Raw genomic sequence first — 22,277 nt, 5'->3', positions numbered from 1 at the left:
CATTTTCTCTGCTTATCCCTGAGAAGTTTTTTTACAAAAAATTACACTATGTAAATAAATTTTTAATGTACAAAGGTAACTGTATAGCACATCTATCAAATACTTTGCTTCTGTATGTGTTTGTGAATATTGACAACTCCGCTGCTGGTCTGATCTTTTCCTTGACATATGTATTTTGCTTCTCACTTAAAATATAATACATTCCTTAAGGTCAAATTTAATGGCTTTTTAAGAAAACAAGCTGGTTTATTTTTAGCCTCTTTCAAATATTTTGTAACTGAGGATTTTAAAGTTTATTTTTACCTCCTGGTGTACTTGCTTGCTCATAGTTGATTTTCAAACCAGAATATGGACCTGCTTCCTTTTTGATCTTTTTTTTCCTGGTTTCTAATGAATATTTTGCGTAGTGCTGCACAAAACAATGAGTAAGAGTTATATTAAAATAGCAGCACTGGCAGGTAAAAACATGTTCCTTTTGGAATACGTGGCTCCTATAATCTATAGTACCCTTTCTGTTTGCGTGGGCTGCTTTGCGTTATTTTTCTTAACAGTGCTGTAGACTATCAAAAGACCAAAAGAAATACTTTGTTCACTTGAGAAAGCGTTTTTTGAAAGGAAGCGTTGCTGTGAAATTCCGAGGAGCGGAATTAGTCATCTTCTCTTCTGTCCACATATGCATACAGTTTTTCCTAAGTACACTCTGTGTGACCATTTTTTATTATGTTACGAAACTGGGAGAGTGTGGCGGTTTTTCACTGAGTGATTTGACCTTTCGTTCCCACTGTGTTTTGCTGAAAACTTTTTGTTTCGGAGGAAGAGGAGTGTTAGTGTCGTCTTTGAAATTCTCAGTTGTCGTTAAAAAAACTTAGTGGGGTTTCCAGTTTTACTAATAGAGATTCAAACAGACCCTATTTGAGTGGAACCAGGAATGATTTAAAATCCATTTTTCAAAATTTGAGTTCCAAAATTTTCCCTGGCTCTAAGGATCTTATTACTGCCAGGCTTGACTTCCTGATTTCCTGAAAAATATTCTGTTAGTGTAAGTAAAGGGGAAAGCTGAGTGAGCAAACCAGTACGCGTTTTCCAGTGTACTGAGAGATGTGCACTTTGTTACAACACTGTAATAACATCCATGCAGGAATTGAGTTGATTTAGAGTTGATAATATATGATCAAGAGACTGCTGATCATTTGTTTTCCTGTGGCTTGAATCTTAAAAAGTTGTATGTTTCCAGTTGGGAGTGTAAATTAAGAATAAAAAGTAGGATGCTTTCACTACTACGGTTTGTTGTCCATAGGGCTACTTAGAAAGTGCCAGCAAAAATGATCGCCTCTGCTGTCTTTTTTTCTTGCCTTCCACATTGAAAACAAGTTGGTCTCACATTCTCACAAGATGGAGCTGTAATAGCATGTGAGCAGAAGCGTGCATGCATTGGTCTTTCCATAGTGTCGATTTACTTTGGGCTGAGAGACTTCACGCAGTATTAAGAAAGGGGATTCGAAGTGCAATGATGAGAGCAATCCATCTGTTTCCAGCAGCATCCCCTCTGAACTGGAGCCTTGCTCCTACCTTGAATCTGAACTGACTGTGTAAGTCTAAGGATAACCCATATTTGAATGCGAGACACTCAGTTGTGCTTTACTATATATTTTAAAAGCCTTATGGGAAGCTAGATGCAAACTTTCATGTTAGATACATTTCCCAGCTGACTGGTACATTGAATTCATTGAGAATAGGAAGGGCTGGTTCAATTCATTTCCATCCCTTGTGTCTCAGTCATTTTCTGCAACAACGCATAAGGATTGATTACCATAGCAACAGTGTTTTAGCTTGTACTTCTGTGAATGTGGTTAACGATAATAGAATTATCTAGTCATTTTAAATCCTGTTATATTATTAGGTCATCTGAACCATCCTCTTGCTATGTATTGAGCTATTCCCTGTAGCCTATCTTGTAGCTCTTTGTCCACGCTGCTTTTACATGTGTTGAGCCGTGGGGATTCTGCTTCTTCCCTTGGGAGACTTTCACAACCTGATATATCACCCCATTAAGGATTTTCTTCTGATATTTAGCCTCATTTCACCTCCTTTCTCCCAGCTACGTGGATTTGTACCACATGGAAGTTCTGTTCTGATCTTCTTCCCTATTAATTGCATTTGCAATTAATCCTTCTTCTTTACCTGCATCAGAATATAACAGCTCAGCATTTATGTATTTCAGGATTTTCTTACAGGGAAAAACAGGTTTCTAAACCCATCATTTCTTCTTCTTGACTACCTCATTTTGACAGGAAAGTGCCTAGTGCTCAAATACTATTTGGATGACCTGAACTGTGTAGACAAAGAGCTTCCAACTTTCCAGTGCTTAAATATATTCACTTCAGCATATGCACCACTAGATTGCCGGTTCTCATCCATGCATCTGTGCTTCGCTCCATCTGATGTCTATAGTAGTGTATGGTGAGTGGGAAGATGTAGGGTTTTTTCTCATAAAGCTCGACAGGTTCTCCTCAACCCTTGCCACAAGTCAGCAGAAGTAACCTCTCAGTCTGCCCTTCTTGTATGATCAGTCTAAATGTGGATGGGCATAGATATCTCTGCTATCCTCCACATATACAGGTTGCACACTTTATCCTCTCTTGTGATTTACTGTGTTTCTAAATCCTTTCTACCTACATTGTTTTTCCACCATGAAGAGAAATAATTTCCAGTCATGTCCAAAGAGACATACAAGTGGAAATGCAGTTGTTCTGCTCTACTTCAGGCATTGCACAGTCTGTGCTATGTGTAGGTTGGCTAGACCAGGAATTAGTTTAAAACAGGTAAAATAAAGTACTCTTCTATACGGAGACCATGGGTTACCTTCAGATGCATTAAATCATTGTCATACTCTGTGTCTGCTTTCTCAAAAGTTGTGGATTTGGTAAATAAGATGGAAGACTAGTGACATCTTTCCAGTAATCTGTTGTTCTCACTGCTACTTACGCTTTTTGACTAATTTTCTTCATTCATATTTGATATCATACAGTTGCTCATTTCTTTTGTTTTTATTCATCTACAGTATAAGTACGTATTACATTAATACTCATCCATGCTACCCCAAAAGGGCAGAAGACTGGGAATTGCCATTTGAAATTACTTTGAGAGCTAAATTTGCTGCAAAAATATTCAATGCTGCAGTAGAAAACAAGTATATTAAATTACCTCAGTATTATCATTGACTAATTCTTTAATTTATGGTGATTTTTGCTGGGTTTTTTTTTTGAGAGGTGGTGCTACTTTTTCCAAGATTCTTCCCTTTGAGGCTTAGACTAGATTGCATTTCTCAGACTGCATTCTCTTACATTTATTCAAGTTTCAATTTTCTCAGTCACCAGGCTTCTCAGTCCACCAGTGTGATATATATATATATATCTGGAAAGTCTCGCAAAGCTCATTGATCATGTTTTAAAGGATTGTTTTAAACCTAAATTGTATTTCACTGGCAAATTTTGTCACTTTAGTTTTAACTTGCTCTTCCAGATTATTAATTCTTTAGGTAACATTATCTTACTGTCAGTTCCTTAGGAAAGTATTAGCTTTTCTATTTTAAAGATTGTTTTAATGTTCTTTTGTTTCTGTGTGTATATACACTCTCGTTCTTTTTCTCTGTTCGTTATTGCCTTCAGCCTGGTTATCTGTAAAGAGAAAAAGACAAGTGCATTTCATTAATTTTAAGGATTCCTCTTGCCTACACTGTCTAGAATACATGCGTGCAAGATATTTCTTTAAGTTTTGTTGTTTGTTCGTTTTTTATTAAACTGTAAAAAGATTATTAATATGAAGGAACTCTTCTGAGCCTGTAAGTAGCTGAGGATAGACCACCAAAAAAAGAATGGGGAACCTGCTGATTTTAGTAAATGAAAATTCACAGGTTTTAAACTCATCTGTTTGTTTCTTCCCATGTTTTCTTCAAATCATATCATTCTGTGAGAACACCATGAGCTTTATTAATTTCAGTGAGAAACCACAGCCTTTGTCACAGAATTTTCTAATTTATTTTTTTTTAAACTGGCCTCGCCTTTATACTGAATAGTTCTTAATTAGAAGATGTAGTGACCTTTATCTTATTTCAAAGGTTCACTCTCTAGTCTCTTCAAGATTTGAGTTCTATGATGATAAAGCAGGTGATTTTCTCCTTCCCATCTAGTCAGGAGTACTGGTAGGCCAGTATTGTCCTTTCTCAAATTTGCTGGCATTTGAGGAAGTACAAAATACACTCCAGTCCTAATGACGTCAGACCTAACTTCCCAAGGATGAGAGAACGGGTACTAGAATAGCCCAGCTAGTTAGTCTGAAACTGGTGTATTCTGTGAAACTGGAAAGTGGAAGTGCCTGAAGATCCTGCCCAGGGATGCAGTGGAAGAAGCGTTTGGTGCAGTTTGATTTCTAAAGTTGCTTCTTACTGAAACTTCAGCATTCGCTTGTTCTTCAGGTTTCTTCAAGCTCTCCTTTCTTAGTTTGAAGAAAAAAGCTTCAGAATGGTAGGATAATAGTGCTTGCTTTCCCCTGGTTTCCTAAAAGTAGTTTTTTTCCAGTTTCAGAAAATAGGTATGAAGAGTTAAAGCAAAATAAACATTTCTTCAAGGAGGCCGTAGACTGGACGAGCTTCATTGGCTGGCTCGTCTGGGATTTGATTGTGGTTTGTGCGAAATTGATAACAAGTTCCTGTACATTTCAAAACTTTCAACTTGGCTTTAGCTAGCCTATAGTGGATTAAGTGGCGACTAAGAAAACCTTATGTCAAAATCAGAATGTTTAAAGGTGGGGTTTAACAGTGCCTACCTCCTTTTAATCCTAATTGACACAAGTTGTTCTGGTTCTTTATTGACTTTTGTTCCCAAAAATGCTATCGTTAACCTTAAAAGAGTGTTATAGCACCTAAGACAGAGGTACAACAATGCTTTTAATTTGGTCTCATCTAAGGAAGATGGTGGAATTTGAGTAATTTGTATGAAGTTGTTTAGGTAACTATTTATGTTGTGACAAATGAAGTTCTGCTGTTAGAAACTGGCAGAGAAAAAAACAAATTATAGGAAATAGGTCAGCAGTATACAAGGGCAAGAGGGATTTATTCCTGGAAAGCCTGCTGGTTTTGAAAGAGGGAGAGTGCTGAGACGGCAACTTTAGTGAACAAGACACAATTATTTAGATTAGTTGAAAATAGGTAGGATTTTGAAGGAGGCAATAGAAGAGGGCTGAGATTGGATATAGAGCAGTGCAAATTACTGAATGTTGAAAAGAATGCCTTGAGCTGTATGCGAAACTGCAGATGAATTATATCCTTTCAAAACAACAGTCTGAGGCCACAGTGTTAGAGACATTTTAAGTCGTCTCTGCTGCTGAAAGAAGCAGTCTTGGCCATGCTTTGCTTCCTCCCTTGTGCCTCCCTAAGCTTTTATGAGACTGTTAATTAGACTGAACTGGACCAGCCTGGGAAACGTAACCAATTAAAATTGTTTTTATTAAACATTAATTTTAATTTAGATCTTTTGTGTAATGATACAAATGCTTGAATAAGCAGAAAGGAGAAGGTGGACAGAGGGATCCAGTGATGAACATGACCATCTGGGAGGGGAAAAGATAGGACTGCCGCTTTCAACAGACCACATCTGTGGTTTGTGCTGGCCTTGCGGGATAATGAAACGCCAGGCTGAGATATTATTATGGGCAACACAATGGAAATACAACTGCTTGGAAATACTGCACGTCCATCACATGTGCTAAATTCAGTCCCTACTGCTCTGACTTGGGGCGAAAAAGGAAGGGAAAGAATCAGAAAGTAAAATAAGGTCTCTATCTGAGAATAAGTTTTAAAAAATGAATTATATTGAGAAGCTGGTACCTGTTCTGGTGCAACAAATGGCACTAAATGAGTTTTTTTTTTTTAAATGCCTTCCTTTTTGTATAACTTATAGTTAATTTGCAGAGTGCTTCTGGAGCTGTGGTTCTAGCACTTGTGTGATGGTCCTACACTTTGTTCCTCAGTACGTTTTAGACAAGAGGTCTTCTTTGGTGTCCCTGCATAGTTAGTGAGGTGGTGATGATGATGCAGTTTGGCTGTTGATCATGTTTCATCGCATGTCGTGCAAGAGTTTTGCGTGACAATGAGCAGTGTGTGCATACTGGTGCGGGCTCAGGACCAAACCGCTCCGAGGGAACTGGTGCTTTCCACAGCCTCCCTCCAGCCACCAGCCTCCTTTTGTGGGGGCCAGGCACAACGGGGCCTGTGGTGCTGTTTGTTGCCCTGGATAGGGAATGACTTTACTGTCTGCAGTGATGAGTCTAGATTTTTTTTTATGTTTTCAGAAATTTGCTTAGTGGTATTTTATTTTTAAAGTGTCATTTTAGCTTCTGTCCTTTTTGGTTCACTTCAGGAATACATGCGAGTATTTTACATTTTTCTGAAAGTAAGGCTTTTTAGCTATCTCAGAGGGATCACCCAAAACTGAAAGTATCTAAGACTGGAGATGAACCTCAAAAATATGGAAAGAAATCTTCCGTGCCTCAGTTTCCTCAAATAAAGAAAGAATTTGGAGAATAACTTTTAATCTTCTTCCTGAGGGTGCAGTGAAGCTAAAGCCATTATTGTCCATGAAGCGCTTTTGCTGTACTGTGCTGGAGGGTACTACAGAAGTACTGAGTACTATTTATTTTAAATTTGATTTAATGCTTTTGATTAAAAAATTAATAAAATTGTCATAGACCAGATTGTAACCCTGTAGGCACTTGGAATGGAGCATTCGTAAATGAAGCATTTACTGAGAAGTTGGAAATTGTTTTTCACGTTGACTTCAGCAGAACAAATAGAGCAAAGAACAATGAAAAATGCTATAGTATTTTCTGTTATTAAAAAGGTGAATTTGTTTGGTGCCTAAGGTAAAATCCATGTTGTGCAGAAGACCAAAAAAGAAAATGCTATGGCATAACAGGGAAACTCAATTGAAGCAATTTTAGTGGAGTTTCTCGGTGAAGGATGAGGTGTAAAGCAAAAAGTGGCATGCAACTGTGCAATTTGGCAAAAGAGAAGTAAAAGATAAGACTGCAACATGGTAAAATCTCATCACTCAAACTTTGCACAGGAGACAAGAGCCGGCCTGGGTGCCTTGTGCCTCTGCGGCGAGGCTGGGTGCCCCACATTGTCACTGCGGTGCCAGGGCTCCCTTGGGGATCTTCCTCTCCTGGGACTTGGGGCCGGGACCTTGCCTGGTTTTGTTCCTATAGGGGAGGAAGAGCCAAAACGGGAAGAATTAACTCTAAGCTATGCAAGCTTAGCTCAGGTGTGTTTGTCCATCTATGTGGTGTGTAACATAAAAGACCTTTAAAACAGATAGGTAGGTATTTTTTCTTTCCAGCAGTAGGAATTTGATTCAAAAATGTCAAAAATTGAAGCTATATGTTAGCAAATCCTAGCAAATGAGACCTGAAGATAAATCACTGTCTAAATGAGAGGAAACCCGTGTACTTTTCTTTAAGCAAGATGATAAAATAGTATAATTATGTTTTTCTAGTTCTTTCGGCAAAATTAACATGGTAATTTTTAGTAACGTGAAACCAAAACCTTTGAACATTATGTTTCCTAAATTAGATGAATTCGAAGTTAAAGAATACATGCTAACTTTAAACTCCCACCAATGTAGGGACTTTTACCTTATTGAAGACAGATATTTTAATTGAATTTTTAAAAAGCCAAGTCTTCAATAAGCTTTCTGATGTCATCTCTAAACAGTCCTGAGCCATGCCGAGAAAAATATCCAGAATTGAATTTTGTTATTAAGATGCCTGTGTGAGTAAAATGATGTTTTGTGTGACGGAGAACAGAGTGCTATACTTTTAGCTTGCTTCTAAATTGACTCCTACATTCAGTACTCGAGGGGATCGGACTGTTCTGTACTTGGCTGAAGCTAGTGAAATCCTCCTGTGCGAATACAGCTCTGCAAATCAAGCAACAAGGGACTATTTCAGATTAAAAAAGAAAAAAGAAATGAATAAGGATAAAAGAGCTATGAGACCTGTTTGAAAATTGCCTAATGACAAATTCAAGTTGCTAAATAAGAAATGCTTTTTGTATCTTAAAAAAAAAAGAAAAAAATCCTCAGAAGGATGAAAATCACGGTCTTTGAAAAGGTGAGGTGAATAATAATATATTCAGGAGCATTACAGGGAAAATGTGAAGTGATTTATGCAGAATTTTCTCCTTTCCTTTGTCTTGATATCAAGGGGAAACTATGTGACTCATCTATAATACATCTCTGCAGAAGTCTTTCAGATCTCTAAACTTATAGGTGGAGGCATGTACATTTGGTTTTCTGCTGGGGAAAGAAGTGTGTGTCCCAATTTCATGTATCCTTTGTCATTTCTTTGGCTTTTAAAAATCATGCAGTACTTAATGACTTCTTTTTTTTTTTTAACGTCTATATACAGAATAAGCTAACTTGTCAGATTAAAGAAAAAAGTATTTAAAATTATGTTGTTCTACATTAGTTACAAGCAGGTGAACTCAGTGTGGATCTATTTATAGGAGAACTAATGGATGTGCCTACCTTGACCTACTTTAGACTACTCAACAGAAAAAACAAACACACTGTAGTTGTAGCACTGCCATGTAATTTTTTTTTTTTCTTACCTTAAGAACAAAATAATGTCTTTGCTGTTGTGGCCTTCTAAATGCATATGTATATTTAGAAGCATATATATATATTTCCTGGATGCCATAGTAACGCTCCATGTTAGAAGTACATTGTGGGGTTTTTTTTTTTCCTTCCATAAACATCAACTTCTCCATATAAAAGGAATGTTAGTTTTTTGTTCTTTGCTGGTCCTGAAATCCCAGATCTGTATATCCTGGAATTGTGGAGTAGGAAGAACTCAAGTTCTTCAAGAAAATGACTCCATTTTGTAAAAATCACTCCTGTTGTGAAATAATTCAAGTAAAGCATCTTCTACCAATGCAGGGGCAATTTTCTCAATATATGTAGGTATTATGTGAGTTAACCTGGGTGGTGGTGATATATAGACGCATATGTATGTATCAGTTAACATGATGAAAGGGAAAATAAATGGTATATGAAGTCATCAACCAGAAGTGTGGCAAGTGCCACACTCATGTTGGCTCACCATGTGGGGATGTCTCTGTAATTGAGGTAATTCCTGCATTATTCAAGGTAAATGATAAAAGAGCCTGCACAAAACCAGGCCTGGCCTTTGGGCTAAACTTTGCAGGGGAATTTGGTTATACATTGACCTATAATTGTAGCCTCGTTTCAAATAAAGCTGATAACTATTTCCATTAAAAATATTTCCCATGATTCTGACATCAAAGTATGACTTTGAATCTGTATTTAATACGGACCCTAATATTTATTTTAGACTGGCAGATCCTGGTGGTCTATATGTCAGTCTGTGAATCATATGACAAGAGTATAAAATTTCAGAGATTTGAACATGGAAATAGTCTGCAGATAAGCCTTATTTAAAACAAACAAAGAGCACAGACTTTTGCCTGTGAAACAGATATGTTTTGGGTCCTGAGGAAAAACAGAAAGCAGAATACAAACTGTAACTAGGCAGTTACACAAAATGAACCCATTTTATTTTTAAGGCAACAATCAATTTGAGATAATTTGATACAGTTGTACATGGGTCTCTGAGATAAGTACTTCTTTTTGTAATTCAGTGGACACATCTATAATTTGTTATTGATCAGATCTTCAGAAGGCTCTTTAGATGCTTTGGTTAATACTGAGAGTGTCCATGCTATTTCAAATATTTAGCACATGAGAGGTTAGTACTTTCTTGTCGCATCTAATCTTCCAGTTGACTTTCTATCATCACATTGCTTTTTAAAAACTCATTTTAGTGGACTCCCCAACAGGCGGCAGTGTTAGCACTGGGATGCCCTGCCTGGTCATGCCTAACCTTTTCTGGCTATTCCCGTTAGCTGTGGTTGGTTTTGTTTATGAGTCGCTCTGTAAGTGAACTGTCTCACAAATTCCTTACGTGATGAAATGTCTTGAGTTTTGTAATCCTTCAGATACTTTGCATCTAATAAAATGTTTAAAAAATAGGTTATGGGCTGCAATTGTTACCAGGTGATAAGAAGAGGAAGAGGTGAAACTCGTCTGGTATTTTTGAGCAAGAGGAGGTGTTTTGTGGCTCAGCATCCTAAGCTGCTGCTGAGATAATTAAGATACATTTTAATACTACTGCTTTTCAAAGTGTCGTATTCAAGAGTCTTATCTTTATTTGTCTTGGCAAACATGAAGTGTTATCCCCAACATATTAATAGAGAAATGCACTTTTAAGTGATTTTTGCCACTATCGTATAGCAAGTCAGTGTAGGAATTAAGAAAGGACCCAATGTTGTCTTTATCTTAAGTCTCTCTTTGATATAAGAAATAGATCATCAAGGTGTTATCAGGTTCAATTTGGCAACAGTTTAACCCATTTGTCAATGAGCAGAAATTTAGGGCACTGAATTATCATCATTATACTGTTTTCTAATATGCTGTGAGTATTATGGTGATGCATGTTATTTGTGGACTTAGAGCTGTTGCAAAATGGCTGACCATGAAATAGTTGTTGTCCTACGATAACCCTTGAGTCTTCTTTAAAATGTCCCTTAAATGTGATCTGGTGGGAACAGCTACATATTTATGTTATCCATTTGATATTTGCCATCTGTAGAGGAACCTTGATGTATGGATCTGTTACAGTAGCTATCAGTTTACAGCACACCTCCTCCCTCTGCCTCCCGCCTTGGGCTGTCAGTAGTCCTGGAGAAGTCACTGAAACGGTCTGGAGTGGGATGCCCTCAGTCTGGGGAAAACAAATCTTGTAGTTTTCACTCAAACAATGAATACAGTCTATGAAATATGATTTTAATGCACATTGTGAAATGCTTGAGAATCAGTGTTCCTTTAGACATTAGTATGGTTTTCTTTCTCTATCAGATCCCATTTTGTGCCGTTTCCCTTCTATGGGATTGCTGAGTTGCTTAATGGGGTGCGATTTTTTTTCTTTTTTTTTTCTTTTTTTTTTTCTTTTTTTTTTTCCTCGGTGTTCTTTCTCTGCTGGTAGGCATAGACCATTCGGCTACATTAATTAACAAACATGTTCGATCAACAACAAAAAAACCCTTTGAGTTTTAATGCATTTCATGCTGTTTGTTGGCAAGCTACCACTGTAAGGTCACGTCTAAGATCTTCTTTACTGTAAAGAAGCAGAACCGGCAAAATGTCTCAAGTTAAATTCACTAGCAAGAAAACCTTTTGTCTAACTTACTAAAACTCGCAAAAGGCTCTTGCACTTTTCAGTCCCGTCTGCAGTGCCTAGTGTAAAAAAGAATTAACTGCAGCATCATCTAGTAAAAAGCTTTTTTAGTGGAAGCTCAGTTAAATGGACGAGCAGTATTTGTGTTGTGCTCCTGCCGTTAGCCTGGCTAGCTGTGCGATAGAGGTGTGTGCCACCAAATTATTACAGAATGTATGTGTGTGATTTCAGTGACGTATTGCAGGTTGTTGAGCCCCTAAAGACTATGGACTTCAGTAAACCTCTAAACTAATATATGCTACAAAATAATTGAGACACTATAGAGCTTGCTCAGTTTTTATTAGTATTACAAGGCTTTTAATATGGCGTGAAAAAATGGTAGTTTTCATTAGGTGTGAAAAAATGTTAGTTAGTCAAAACTGAACAAAGTGTCGTATAGGTTTGTCAAAGGAAGGTGGTATCAAATTATATTCATTGGCTATCTGGTGTTCTGCTTTTTGGACATTGGGAAATCAAATACATCTCCCTCTAAATCTTTAAAAACATTTTCTTTCAAGGCACTTCACAACAGAAATAGTGCCATCATGCAGCCAACCAGTTTTAAGGCTCAGCTTGATCAGTTTATTAAATGGGAAATAAGAGATGATTGTCTGTGATAGCAGGGGATGAATTTGATATTCATCAGAGACCTGGGAAATCCTTTCCATTCTGTGCTCCTCGGTGTCTATATGATGTCTATTCACTGATTTGACTAAGTAAGGCAAATTTCATTTTAGAGTAGTGAGGCATATAGAAACTATATAAATATTGCCATTTCCAAATGGGGGATGACCATCCTGCACAAGGATGTGAATAACATAGGGATGACTGGGATGTAAGGAGAATATTCACTCTCATATATATATATATATATATATAAAAAAAAGATTTAAATTTTTGTGTGTTTTTTCTTGTTTAAGTGGATGATGATTTAATGTAAGGTTCCTCTCTCTCTCTGGATTACTGATAATAGCAGTGCACCTAGTATAGGACTGATGTGGATTACACAAAGCTCTCACCTAATTATTTGTGCATTTGTATGTGTTCAAGAGGGAGAAACTCTATTTTTTTATTCAATAACTTTTGTTTTTTCCCCATGTGATCTTTGTAACTGCTTTTCAGATTTGATTGAAAATTGCCATTCTCTGGAGATTTGGCTGGTTAATCAAGAAGTGCGAACATTAGCACAAAAGCCTGACGCTGGTATATTTGTGCTAGTTAAGACACAGGAAAATAGGTCCCTTAGGAGCTGTTTTCTATCAAGTCTGATCATACAGAGAGAGAACCTACTTTATGTTACAAGGACCAAATAAACATTTATAAAACACGGCTGCCAGGAGACTAATAGCAAATACGGTCTCTTCTTCCATAATCATTACAGAGAAGTGCAAGAGAATAAAAAGGGAAAGATGAAGGGAAGGGTATATTTTAATAACACAAGCATTACTTCTGTTGTGTCCTGCCTGGGGAAAAAAATACTGGTGCGCAGTCTTTCAGGAGCTTTTTGTTATTGATAATGTGTCCTACTCTAAAATCTAAAGCACCTGTTGGACGTTATATACTGTTCCTTTCTGTTTGGTATTTACAGTACTTTCACTCACTACGCTAAAATATAAAAAAATTAAATGCTAGAAAACAAACAAGCTTGAATTCTTCTTCCAAAACACGGAGGCTGTGTATTGACAGGCTTTCATTTGCAGAGGGGTGTATGACTGATACATTTATCGTATGTTGCTCACACTGGTCGCTCTGCCTGTTTACCCTGACGGTTGCAATTGCTTGCCATTTCAAGACCCCGCTTTCTGTTGCTAATGCTAGTAAAAATGCTGAAAGTGTTGTATGAGAACATCCACCCCCTACGAAAGTACTTTGCTGCAGTTACTCTGCAGACTAGTAAAAGTACAAAACAGGTTTAATTATGTTTTAAAAGAGGGTTCCTTTGAATAGCTCTTGTGTACCTGTGTCAGCCCGTCTTTTCTGCTGAGGCTGGATCTCTTGTTCAGTTGACAACTTCACAAGTCAGGAAAAAAAATTGATTGTGTCCAATGCAGGCAGATTTACTACAGTTTACAGCTAAATTTCCCAGACTTTCTCTTTTCACTGGATACGTTAAATCTCAGAGTGGCTGAGCATGCTTTCTCAGGTGAGGGCTCTGCAGTGGGGCTGAGCCGGCTGTGATGCCGGCTTGTGCTTGCTGCAGGATGGGGCCGGGTGCAGATGCTGAGCATCGGTACCCTGGGTGTTTTGGCTTTCCATAATCCCCTTCCCGGCACTCAGACAAGGTGGAGGATTAAGCTCTCTAAATTGAGTGTGGGTTGACAGCAAAGTCAGGGCAGGAAGGCACAGGTGTGGGAAAGGGAGCCTAGTTGGTGTTGGAGGTGCAGGTAGAGACACAAGTGGAATGAGTTTAACACTGCAGGTTGTAGAAGTGAATGAGGAAAACGTGCAGAAGGGAGGTCGGTGGTGAAACCTTAGCACAGCTCCATGCACACGTGTATTACGATAAACTTTACTTACAGCTTCCCTTTCTTTAATGTTAATTTGGATTTACTCAGTGCACAACACAGTTGCTGTTTACACAATAAGTGACCCATCAGTTTTTTCTCTTGTGTTGGCCAGAGTAGCAGACCTTGCCATAGAGCGTTCAAGTCATTTGAAAGCAGAGTTACTCTCTTTCATGCAACCATTATCACTAAAATACCCAATCACTTTCTGAACAATAATGAAATAATTATTATATCCCTCCGAATTGAAAAAAAAAACAACACCCAAGCCAAACACCTTTACTCCCATTTTTTTTCAGTTATTGGTAGAATGGAGATGTTGCTATTGAATTTGAGAGATGGGATTAAGTGTTCAGAGAAGACAGATTTATACATAACCCTTACATGCCTTCAGAGCCCATTTCCCATCGTGTCTGGCTGAAGTGGATTGTAATCGACACTTTCTCAGACCGGGCGCCTAGAAATAAAGACTGCACAAATGAAACATGTAGGAATTTAAGTGACTGCACTAACTTTATTCAGACTCCCTGGCTGCTATTGAGTTTTCTGCAGGTAATCGTCAAAAGATGAGGGAATGTGAAGAAGTTCTGCTTACGATTTGGGGGAGTTCATTAGAAGTGTATTGAACAGCAGAGATGAGTGGGAAAGTGCTTTTTTGAAGATGAAGTAGTGAATGGTAGTAGTAGACTACCAGTAGTAGTAATCCACAGTAGACTGTGGATTAATCAGACACGGGAGCTGATATTTCGGTAATGAAAGATAAAATGTCCAGTGAGAAAGGAAAGGCAGGGCTGGTTTTGAGCTTCGGAAATGACACAAGGCAGTCTTCACTCAGAAATAATCTCAGAAAATGTAATTAAAGGGACTGTCTGGGTTCATATATATTGAATAAGGTTCTGTTGGCAAGTGTACTGCTAACATTTCTTAACTCTGAGTATTTTGTAATCCTAAGAGGCGATAGGGAAACTTTCTTCAAAAATACAAAAAAATTGGCAACTTTTCATATGTATTTCATTAACGCTGTGCAGGTGGACTGTGAAATGGACCTTTTTATAGGCAGAACTGCTAGCACTAATAGCCCATTTTGAGCAGTTAAGATAATTTTTTCAGTTTTTGAGTCATTAATTTTATTACAGAACTTAGAACAATAATGAATTTTTTTTTATCTTTAGAACAATGGCAATTTTTTAAAATTTTTTGCAACAATCTGCTACTGTGTACCTCTGCACAAACTTAACTTACAAGACAGGAATTTTGTACAGATCCATTTAAAAGTAAGAATAACTCTTTGAAATCCCTAGTTCTCTTAAACTAACTAAAACAGATTTCAAGAAGTTTCCTTTCTGTTCGATGCCATTGTTCAAAGTTGTCATTATGTTGTTTAATCTCTGTATTAGTAGCCTAAATACATGACAGATGGCATGGATGCTTTATGGAAAGTGACATCCGTGTCCGGTGGCGCAGCGAGGCCCGGGTGAGAAGCCCTGGCTGAGTCATCTCAGCAAAAGGGAATTGGGGGAATTTTACACTGAACATGTCAGGATATGTAGAAGTACATTGGAAGAGGTGCTTTAAATTTTCCTCTGTGCTGTAAAAATGAAATGATCTTTTAATTACTCTATTTCGATTTTGGAAAAAAATACCATTCAGTCTTTAGTGGCTGTATGTTAAAACCTGCATCTTTTGATATAGCAGGAATCGGTGTTTTTATAGAGAGAAAAGAAACCTTACAAGTTTGGGAGTTTGCTCAAATCAGTCATTTCTGAGAAATACCTGCAATAATATCCCTCTAGGTTCTTGGAAGCTTTCTTGCTCTTCTAAATGTCCTTTTCCTCGTTATACCTCATGATAGCACATCCAGGTGGAATTTGCCTTTCAGAAGAAAACTACTTTCCAAATAAAGAAATAATTGCTTGATGCAGAGATTTTCACAGCTAGTTACTTTTCTTAGTAAATCAGAATTTTAAGTCAAATCCCTCTGCAGGTGTCCAATTTTTCTCTCCGTTCACGTCAATGTAAATCAAAATCTGTGTTATTTTGAGAAGAAAAGAGAGCCTGATTACTGTAATATTAAAGATTTTTAAAAGGATACATCATACATCTGTTGATTATGGCAATAGTGCTCTCATTAGGGTTGTGATTCCTCCTCTAAGCACCTATTTACAGGCACATGCATGTTTTTGATACAAATCTGTCTGCTGTCCTGGAAAAGCCAGACACAGGCGTGTGGGAGCTGCTGTTTCTTAATTGCTTGGATAACTGACAGTGAGTCTGGTTCCAAAACTTGCTGTGTTTATAATTCTCCATACAAAAGGCACAAAAAGTAGATGTGATGGTGCCAGATAGCATCTGTTTTACATAGCTTTTGGTTTGCAATTTCTGATGTGTTATATCCTAATATTAAAGGATACGGTATAGGCAGGAGGCAGGTAAGTTGGCTGTGGCCTTCGTCCTGGCTGCGCTCGGGATCAGGCAGGGGGTTGCTTCCTCCCTTGAAAGAATAAACCTCTGGACCACCAGGTGGGACTGAAAGAAAGAAAACGGGACGTGCAACAAGTGGAGAGGCTTAAGTGTGAGCTGACATTAGGAGGCTCTGGGAAGGAGAGCAAAGATACTATCAGAGCTGGGAAGTGGTGGAAAGAAGGATTTCCACAAGGACTTAGCTCGAATCTTGCACGGTGGGCTGTATCCCAGGAGGGCACTGAAAGTGGGTCTATCAAGAGCAAGTCCGAAGGACTGCTGCAAAGACGAGTGGGCAAGGGGAGTTTTGTTTACTGACTATACTTTAAACTAGCGAAGGGATAAACTTGTGGGGCTGAAAGATGGTAAAGTGTAGGATCCAAGTGGTACTAGGTAAATGCTGCTTACATTGTACATACATAGATGTGTGCTAAAATGACACAGCATGAAGCCAGACATCTGTTTGTTAGAAGAGGCATATCTACTAATAGGTAGGATGTTATTTCAGTCTCTTCTTACATGTGTATATACTTATTGTATGTTTGCTTGAAAAGACCACACATGGAAAATTGCCAAAAACATTGTATTAAGAAAGTCGCATTCATTTGTGATGACCTTTTATCATAGCTGAGATTCAAAATTGTGTTTCATCAGCAACTCTGAGTTTAGACTTGCAGATAATAGCTTCAGTGCAATATAAATACTTACATTGTAGTTTTCTACAATCACCAGTGTCCCTAACTTCAAAACAGGAAACCCATGGCAACAGTGATCTGCAAGATGCTGTATGAAACAAGGTGGAACACTTCTTTTTAATGTGAAACAACTCTGAATGTTCTGATTTTCCACCTTTTTGCGTGTATTGTTAGAATTGTGATGGAGATTTGAATATTTATTTTTAAACTTTATGCAGAGGTACATATAGAACTTCAGCTGAAATCTGTAAATATAGAAATGTAAACACTAGCTTATGTCATATTTATGAATTATATGGATTATCCTTTATATTGGGTTTATAAGCAACTTTTACTATATGGAAAATATTTTATTTTGAGTTCTTGTTTACATTCATAATGCAGTTCTAGGCAGGTTCAAGATGCTGGTTAACCTTTGAAATGTATTACTTGCCTAGTGCTTAACAGTGATAGATGACGAAGAAGTGCATATTAAAGCCTCTCAAAACACAGGATCATCAATCTTCAAGTAGCTTGGCTTCATGCAGCGCGCTGCTATCCAGGATGCACAAGGCATATCCACAGCCCATGGAAGCCTGATGCATCCAGCCTCCTGCTTTTGCAGATTCTCAGTGGAAATGTCAATTGGACATTACCAACTGCCTCTGCCTGCCTTTAATATCTCTTCAATAATTTAATATGTTGTCTGACTCTGTGTGCTAAACTCATAACCTATCACTTATTATTTTACTGACCTGATGGCTCTGGCTCTAGAATCTCAGTGCGTGTTTGAAACCTACTGTTCACACTTTATAATATTTTCTGTTTGGTCACACGGGTAATTAAAAGCATAAGCTTCTAATGAGTAACACAGGTATAAGAATGGTTTTAGATCTTCTTACTGGTAGTCCTTGAATTACCTTGATCTAAATTTGAAAGTACAGCATTCACAACTTTGACATTAAAATTATACATTTGGTGAATAATGTATGTACTTTTTGGAAAGTCAAATTAAAAATAAAATCAATTGGTTAGCATTAGAGCCTCACGTAACTCTTTGATGTCAGCCTTTCTGGCATGCTATTAATAAAGGCCCGTGATAAAATGTTTAAAGAGGTCTTGGTACTTTACGGAATTATACAAGCTGCACTTTCTTATACTGTTTTTAACTCTGCAAATGAGCCTCAGTGAGCTGCCTTGTGTGTTCAGTCGAGTCCCCAGTAACCTGCCCAGAGAGAGCGCGGAAGGAGTTTGCCCAAACACTGCTGACCGTCAGCTGCTTTTGTGCTTTTACATGTCAACCTTTTAAAAAAATGCTGGCTGTGATAGCTTCTGTAGCGTGGCTTTTATAACTGTAGTAAAATTATGATATAAAACTGACTAAACTATAAATATCATTACAAAAATGTATAAAGTGACAAAAAACAATTTACAACAGTTTCAGACAGCAACAGAAAAGATTTTTGTAGTTGTGGAAGCACACGTTTCCACTGCACGTGGTAACCCCAATAATCTGAAAATGGTAAAATGACATTATTAAAATGAATTAACCTATTAACCTAGACTTAAATGATTTTTTTTTTTAATATCTAGGATGAAGATCGAACAGAGGACGACAACAGCAGAGTTGAGCCTGTTGGACATGCAGACACTGGTTTGGAGAATGCTACCAATTTTTCCCTGGAGTAAGTTACTGGCAGAACACATTGTTTTAGCGATGAGTCTTGAAACTGAACATAGACTAGCAAAAAACTCAGAATAATATGAGTGATACTGCTCTTGAGAAAGTGGGGCAGTCCTTTTTAGGTCATGTGTCATTTTGGTTTTAAACAATTTGCTTCATGGACCTTTTTAAAAGAGATTTTAAACAGTTTAAAAAGCCTGTGTTAAAGATGAGCATTGGAAACTTGACATTTATAAGTGCTTGATGCTACAGTAGATTTTCTGCCTCAAAGAAGATGCTTATTTGATGGAACTCTGAAAACTTGACAGAAGGAATAGGGTCAGTGCTAGCACAAATAGATCAACAGGCGAAAATTTCAAAAGGGAGAATCTTAATTCCTGTCACCAGTTCACAGTCTACTGGGAAGATATGCATGGGGGTCACGTAAGTTGTGTGGTCAAAAACCTTGTACTTTGTGAATGGATCAAAACTGATGTTGTTTAGGACTGGGAAGCTCTTCCTAATTTTAAAAAACTCAATAAAGGATATTTTATTTCATCACGAGATACAGCAAGCTTGACCTTCTGCATTTCATTGCAAAGAGCTGATTCATACCTCACTATGGAATTAATGAGAATATATGCCTTCTACCCTTAATTTAAACCTTTTAAATTGGTTAAACTTAAATTTTAAATAAAAATAAATTTTCTGCTCCTATTATTTCTGGATTAAATTATGAATTAGGTGCAGAGGGTTTAAATGTTAGATAAAGATCATGGTGACATCTATTAGGCAATACATGCTGAGTTTTACTCTGTTCCATTTACAAAATCTGTTACATTGTAAATTCCAAATGCTGTTTGCTAAATAGAGTTTGCAGAACTTCTGTCAAATTTAATGCTTCTTGGTGTTGCTTTTAAGCAACCTATTGACTTCTCATCATAAGCTACTTCATTCTTTTCTGTTTTGATATCATACTTCTTTGTATGTTTGTTTGAAGTAGTTGGCCCAAACTTCTGAGAAAATCAGGAACCAAAATTGAAACAATCTGTCTTAGGAAGGGATCATTTAATTTTGTTTTCCGTTTTATAGAGTTTAGCGTTTGAATTTGGGATGGATTTTTTTGAAGAAAAAGCGTAAGAAAAATGAGTGCTTAGACCTTAAGTGTGTATTTTGGAAAAAAGGAATGTTAACTGACTCAAGCAGTAGAACAAGTTAGCCTATACAGAAACTGAGACAGAGAATGTTACCAAATGCTGTAATGCTGTCAGTCTTAAAACATTGGTCCAGGTCTGAAGAATACCACGTTTTTGGCTGACGTCTCTCAGCTCTCCTATTGTTGCAATACTTTCTTGAGCTAAACAGTGGCAACAGGGATAGAGACCTTCCATTTGTGGTGTTTAAAAAATAAGTTAAAAAAATCAGACATGAATTGAGGCATACAACAAACGTAAAGGCTACCTTAAAAATATATTTAAAAAATTTAATGTAGAAGAAATATAAAACAAACTGTAACAAACTGCAGGATTTTTGTTGACTTCCTAACAATATGTGGTCTGGTTATTCTCAGAATCCAGAGTAAGCGCGGCAAGCTTTCATGATGGGCCACCATATGATCAAGAGCTTATTGAAGAAAGTAGAAAATCTTTTACTGCTATCATAGGGCATTGGTCTTGCTCTTTGCTCCATTTCTAGATTAAATTTGATTTGTACGCTTATGAAAAACAAGCTTTTCAAAGATCTGTGTGTATATATGTAGTGCCAGGAAATATGGAAGAAGTATGTAATACTAGAGAGAGGCATAAGCCACAAATTTAGATTGTGGCTTTCGTTCAGATCTCTCACTTCCAGATTTACTGAGAAGTTTGGCCTTCATGTATTATTTTCTCATTTGGGTATTTATAACTCTTTATGGTTTATGGGCTATATTCCACCCTTCCAGATGTGGGCATGTTTCAAATGCATCAGTAGATTTGGTCCAAATCTATTTCTAGAGTTTTTGCTTGTCTCTTTCTGAACCTGTACTTTCCTCTTTCACTTTTCCCCTCTCTACAGCAAAAAGTATAATTGAAAACTAGATGCATAGTTGCTTCAGGAGGACGTCTGGTTGGTTTTGAATGTTCTAGTTAAATCTTACTTTGGAAACTTTGCCTAGTAAGGACATATAGATATGGCAAGCTTCCAGTAAAAGACACGGAATTACAATAAAACAAACTCATGTGTTTCAAAACCGTAAGAATTTAATAAACTAAATATTTAATAATCCTCATTTGATTAAGGGGTAGTTGTGTAAAAGCTAATGCTAAGGCTTAGAGTGGGCTCTCCCTAAGATAAAAAATAAAGCATGCTAGTGCTTTTAGGCTTCTGAGGAAAAATTGTATGTGGTATTTAAGGTATTTTTGCTTGGCAGTCAAAACAGTTTAACTTTAGAAGAACTGCATGCAATGATGATACCTATTTTTATATAGCAAACTAAGTTTACAAAGAATTTCTTTAATTTTTTGTTTGTTTTATTAATTGAACTGTTTTTGATGATTGATCTCTTTTCATGCCATCAGATTAATCTTCAGGTACGTAGTATTCAACAATGCTTTCATCACCATGACTTGATTTCTGGAATGATTTTATTTTTCTGTGTATGTTTGTGTGGGGTTTTTTGGTTCCTTCACGGTACATGTTCATATTCCCTCATTCATCATTGTCTCACAGTGATATGGTAAAGCTCGTAGAAGTCTCCAACGACGGCGGGCCTTTGGGAATCCATGTAGTGCCTTTCAGTGCCCGAGGTGGAAGGTAATGTATCGTGTAGGATTTTAATTGAAACATAACTTGCTGTGTTTTATCTTAGTTGTGTTAACTTTTGTATTGTGTGCCTTTGCCTTCTGTAGAGTATTGAATATTTTTCAAAAGGCAGTCTCACTGACCGGAAGAAATGCAAGTTTACTGACTGTACTTGGAATGGACTCTATAATGGAAAGGCACTGCTTAAAATGAGTTAGAACTGCGGGGTTTTAATAGAGGTTCTGTTGTGATCTCATGGGAAATTGAATTATAAGGACGTTTCCTTTTGGACTCTTAGAAATTATAATATGCTGCTTTAGTTCAGGTGGATATTTACGCAACATTTCCTTGCTGACTGTTTAGAGCCACAAGTTCCAAAATAACAGCAGGAGTCTAAACCAGAGGCATCCTAGTGGAAGAGAAAACAATCATCATGCTTTTGATATTTAGTGTCGACCCATCTGTTGGGGTTAAAATGAAGTAGCAAAACCAGTTGAAATGTTCTGGTTTTGGGGAATGTGAACCCATTTTAGTTATATGACAAGCTGGAACTCCTGAGGTTTGAATGATTACCAAAAAAAAAAAAAAGTAAAGAAAGTAATTTACATTAAAGATATCGTTTGGGGGATTATATTAATAAACAGAATGCATCATCTCTAATGCTTACTTTGCTAAAGTAGAGTTTTAGCATTTAGGGTCATTAACATAGTCTCAGAAAAATAGCTTAACTTTTGTGGTAATTAGTGGTGGATTTGAAGCTTTTAAGTATGTTGAAAAAATGATAATTCTTCAGGAATATAAGCAAATTTTATTTTGGTGATGCATGTTCTAAGTATACTGTATTTT

The 22,277-nt window shown here is 37.1% G+C and overlaps 1 protein-coding gene across 1 annotated transcript in view; it reads left to right on the top strand.

The window, feature by feature from the left end:
• PARD3 (par-3 family cell polarity regulator) overlaps positions 1 to 22,277 on the top strand; it is a 412,448-nt gene that overhangs the window by 168,851 nt on the left and 221,320 nt on the right. The window contains exons 6-7 of the mRNA XM_009325558.1: positions 18,581 to 18,672; positions 21,360 to 21,443. Coding sequence (XP_009323833.1) covers positions 18,581 to 18,672; positions 21,360 to 21,443 — 176 coding nt within the window. The remainder of the gene's footprint in view (positions 1 to 18,580; positions 18,673 to 21,359; positions 21,444 to 22,277) is intronic.

Source organism: Pygoscelis adeliae, unplaced genomic scaffold (assembly GCF_000699105.1).
Source record: "Pygoscelis adeliae isolate BGI_AS28 unplaced genomic scaffold, ASM69910v1 Scaffold175, whole genome shotgun sequence".
Classification (NCBI taxonomy): domain Eukaryota; kingdom Metazoa; phylum Chordata; class Aves; order Sphenisciformes; family Spheniscidae; genus Pygoscelis; species Pygoscelis adeliae.
This window is presented reverse-complemented; position numbering and strand designations above follow the sequence as displayed.